This window comes from Sinocyclocheilus rhinocerous, unplaced genomic scaffold (assembly GCF_001515625.1).
Source record: "Sinocyclocheilus rhinocerous isolate Xijiao unplaced genomic scaffold, SAMN03320098_v1.1 scaffold236, whole genome shotgun sequence".
In the NCBI taxonomy this organism is placed as follows: domain Eukaryota; kingdom Metazoa; phylum Chordata; class Actinopteri; order Cypriniformes; family Cyprinidae; genus Sinocyclocheilus; species Sinocyclocheilus rhinocerous.
This window is the reverse complement of record NW_015647064.1, coordinates 1,046,204-1,051,018: the sequence shown is the minus strand read 5'-3', so window position 1 is coordinate 1,051,018 and position 4,815 is coordinate 1,046,204. Positions and strand designations below refer to the sequence as shown.

Here is a 4,815-nt window from a genome sequence, read left to right as displayed (position 1 = left end):
GAGTGTGGCAGGTCTTTTTTTTTTTTTTTAATGGCATAATCTTTAATAATGTAAAAATACATTATTATTACTTCTTAAAAAACTGTTTTAACAAAACTGCTTCACTGCTTATTAATATAAGAAAAACAAAAAGTAAAAATGTCATGTGGTAGGATTAATAGTTCATGAAATCCATAAAAAATACTTTTTACTTTGCAAACTATATTTAAAAACCTTTTAATCATCATATGAGATGTGTTCAAGAGGAATTTTTTTCTTCATATTATTTTTTTTGATGGTTACATCATATGAGGCATTACATTTTTCTTGTACATGACAACATATGAAACCAACATCAATACAGATAGAATATTTCTAATAATTTGGCAGAGGTGTTAAAATATTTATTTTTTTCCTTTTCTTTATCATGGACACTATATGTCATTAAACTATCAATGAACTATTTCTTACAGAACTATGCAAAATTGAACTACATTGATATTATTGTCAAGGCATCACTTGATTTCAAGACCTCAGCTACAAATATACAGCTGAAAAATGAACCAGCACTGGTGAGGACATTTTTGTCCATACATACTTCTCCTTCCATATTTTGATCAATTTGTCTTCTCTATCAAACTGACTTCATATGCAGGTCTGAAAACTCATCTTGAGGTGATAAATGCATTTTGAAAGACAATTTGTACTGTTACAGGTACGCATTACCGTGTTTCCGGAGCGCAAAGTTGCGCAGTACGGCGGTATGCCCTGGTGGGTCATACTGGTGGCCATTTTACTCGGACTCCTTTTGCTGGGCCTTTTGGTCTTCTTGCTTTGGAAGGTAAGATGATATGACTGAACTCACAAACAGAGCCATTTAGGACTACCTAACCCTGTTTTTACTGTCACTTTTATTGAACACTGACAATTTGTAAAACAGATTTCCAACATTTTGTACTATTCACATGGCATCAAGTACTTAAAACACAAACCTTTACCCCTTTTAGTGTGGTTTTTTCAACAAAAGCGGCAAAGAACCTGAAAAAGAGAGGCTGACTTCAGATGCGTAAACAGAGAAACAGAGAACGAGAACCTCTCTCTTAGGGTAAAAGATCTCATGCACAGATCAAGTTGACCTGCGTGCTCAGAGCTAGCATGAAGAGTTAGCCCATGCTAACCCACTTTAGCCTGAAGCACGTGCTGCCTGTCAGTGTCTAGATGTGGGGTAACGGTGGAAGTTTCCATGGCTTTCATTGCTCAGACATAAGCAAAATGCTATGAGGAATGCAAACTAATCATGCGTGAAGTTGTTGGGAAAGGGTTTATACATGTTTGCATTGACTCTTGTGACTGGGTATGACTGAATGTCTGAATCTCTAAAGCTCTTTTAAGCCTTTAGATGTGGCTTGATTTGGGAACTTGCGCATTTCTCTGGCCTGCTTGGGATCTCTCTCGCTTTCAGCGCATACGGTTCTTTCTACAGCCAGATTCTTGCTTATATCTTCTTTAAAACATTGAATGGTTCGTTCTTTCCTCATGCTAGGCATGCTGCACACACTGCAAACATCACTGCGTATTTGTTTTTTGCACATTTTCCTGTATAAAGATGCTGTTTAGCATTGTTAGCATTATCTTGCGCTAATTGTCCTTTTTTTTAAACAGTGTGGATTTTTCAAACGTTCCAAGTATGATGACAGCGTCCCCAGTTATAATGCTGTGCGGATAAAGAGGGAAGAGAGGGGAAAAGAGCCGGGGAAAGAGGAAATGGATCCTCCGGAGAAGAAACAATGGATGACTTCTTGGAATGAAAATGAGAGCTACTCATAGCTAAATGCTAATCTGATTGAAATCAAACCAAAGACTCCCTTCCTAAGGCCTTTAATGCTTACTTTTGCACACACTGAACTTTTCTTACTGTTACTATTCCATCAAAACATGAAAGGAAACATTTGAGCTTGATAGAGATTGTATTACAAAATGGTGTCTGGAAGACGAATGATGAACAAGGATAAAAAAAAAAAGTTTACTTGAGTTTTGTTTTATATTACAATTTGCTTCCATGTGCCACCCCCATTTTCATATCACAGTTCACTTCTCATTCATACAGTAATGTATATACATTTAATGTATTTATTCTCAGCAGAGGTTTCTGTTGTACAAAGGCCAAAGATTTTTAATTTTTTTGTTTTATGAATGGCTTGTGTGAGTCAGGTCTGCTTGGTTCATATTTTTTCTTATCTTGATATCCAGCTAAAACAACATGGATGAATGGAAATATTTGTGTCTTTGGATTTTTTTTCTATTTGTTGCTTAATTGTTAAAACCAGTCAGGTACATATTTTATTTTCATAGGTGTTTTTTTTCACTGTACTTAAACTACTACAACTGGGACTGATTTCAGTAAGAACTACTTTGTTATAAACAGTTTGATATATTATCGGTTGACTGTCACAATCCATTGTAAGACCAGATTCTAAAGGTTTCTTTTAGTTCATTTGAAAATATCTGTGTATAAATGTGAAGTTGCTTTTATTTTTATTTCTCTAAAACAGCACCTTTTGGCAATGCGAATGCTCAAATAATGAAAAGTATTAATTCTGTATTAATTTGTTAAGTAGACAGTGGTGATGTCTGAATTTTAGCCACTTAACAAATGTATTAGCTCACACAAAATTGACACTGAAGTAATGAAACTGATTATTAGATATTTGGTATTCATTTTCCAAATAAAAGTTTTGCTGGACCTTAATTGATATAAGAGGTGTAATTTTTTTAAATACATTGTTTTGGTGGTTTTGTCAGCTGTAAATCTGGATAATCTTTGAATATACCTTTAAAGACAGACAGCTATGAGATGGTGCTGCGGACAGAAACAAAAGACATGTATAGAGGTCGACAACGTAATCAGACTAATTGATGGAATATAGAGACACATAATGGGTCTGATATAATAGATACCTGAACAGACTGTATACAGACAGCTCAAGATAGAGCTCCACAGCAGACAGTGGCTCTAATACTTAGGCTGGAGACATGAGCGCAGGATTAGTGATTGGCATGACTGGCACAGGTGTAGTGTTGATAAACAGGCACAGACTTGTGTGCTAGACAGGCACAGAAACTGATGCAGGTGACGCAGGTCAATACTCATACTGAGGCATTCATCCAGACTTAGTGAATGCCCTCCAGTCTCTTGTCTTACCAAGTCACCAATACCACAAGCGCAAGCTAGTGAAACATGGTCTGCTTTTAACAGAAACTCAACTTTTTTATGTTTTTTTTTTCATAAAATAGTGACTCTATTAAATAAAATGTTGAGTTTTGTGCCTATTAGTGTATAAACGTATAAGAGACAAGCAATATGCTATAGTGTACGTATGTATATGGACTAAAGGCTATTACACACACACGCGCGCACACACAGAGAGAGAGAGAGAAAGGTTTTCCTATCATAATGGTGGCATTCCATAGAAGTAATCATTTTTCTACTGTACAAACTGTATTTTCTATCCCTTTACCCTAATGCTAAACTTACACCTCACACAAAACTACAGGCATTTTCATATTTCAAAACACTTCATTCTGTATGATTTATAAGCTTGTTTCCTCATGGGGACCAAAAAATGTCCCCACGAGGTCAAAATTTACTGGTATTACTATACTTGTGGGGACATGTGATCCCCCTAACATAGGGAATACCATTACACACACACACACACAAACACACATGTGTGTGTGTGTGTCTGTGTGTGTGTATGTATATATATATATATATATATATATATACACAGCATATGTGACCCTGGACCACAGAACCAGTCATAAGCACGGGTATATTTGTAGCAATAGCCAAAAATACATTAGGATGTCAATTGAAGATCATGTTCCATAAAGATTAGTTTTTTTTAATTTCCTACCTTAAATATATGAAAGCGTAATTTTTGATCAGTAATATGCATTGCTAAGAACTTCAGTTGGACAGATTTAAAGGCGATTTTCCTCAGTATTTAGATTTTTTTGCACCCTTAGATTCCAGATATTCAAATAGTTGTATCTCGGCTAAATGTTGTCCTATCCTAATAAAGCATACATCAATAGAAAGCCTATTTTTTCAGCTTTCAGATGTATAAATCTCAATTTCCAAATATTGACCCTTATGACCGGTTTTGTGGTCCAGGGTCATATATATACATGTATGTATGTATATATGTGTGTGTGTGTGTGTGTATACACTAAAAAAATGTAAGTTGTGAATAGATTATTGGAGTGCGTTTTACAAGAAAATACTATTTCAGTCTTTCTACTTAAAAATTTGACATGCAATTAATTGTGTAATTAATTCACATGTAATGCACGTAATTGTAATTAATAGTGAAATAATTTAGTCTTTGTTATTACATTTAAAACATTTTAGCATACTTTGCCAAATTAATTTAGCTACAAACATGCCTTCTTCAAAGTTTGTGGGTCGAAAACATGGCTTATTTATAAACTGAAGGGTTACTGGGATCCTATATCAGTATTGCCTGTACTAACCTGCATAAGATAATGTATCAAATAATATTAAGGCTATTAATCCAATAAAGCATTTTCACACGTCAATATGAAATCACACATAAAATGTAGATAGATCGCTAAGATGACAGTGATGCAATATGTTGGGTGCATCATCAGAATGAATGCAAAATCAATTTGTCAGGTGTAATTTGAAAGATCATTTAATTGACAGTTCATGAAATATCTTTGAAGCTACATGTGTCATGAGGTACAAACAAATGTCCTAAAATTAAACAGAAATTCATTAAAAAAGACATAAAAATAAATAAAAATATGTAG

At 34.5% G+C, this 4,815-nt stretch overlaps 1 protein-coding gene across 1 annotated transcript in view; it reads left to right on the top strand.

Annotated features, from left to right (window-relative positions):
- LOC107708686 (integrin alpha-6-like) overlaps positions 1-2,728 on the top strand; it is a 20,234-nt gene extending 17,506 nt beyond the window's left edge. The window contains exons 22-25 of the mRNA XM_016512993.1: positions 1-35; positions 441-551; positions 695-820; positions 1,642-2,728. The exon at positions 1-35 is cut by the window's left edge and continues 94 nt beyond it. Coding sequence (XP_016368479.1) covers positions 1-35; positions 441-551; positions 695-820; positions 1,642-1,806 — 437 coding nt within the window. The 3' untranslated portion in view covers positions 1,807-2,728. The remainder of the gene's footprint in view (positions 36-440; positions 552-694; positions 821-1,641) is intronic.
- The last annotated feature ends 2,087 nt before the right edge of the window (positions 2,729-4,815 follow it).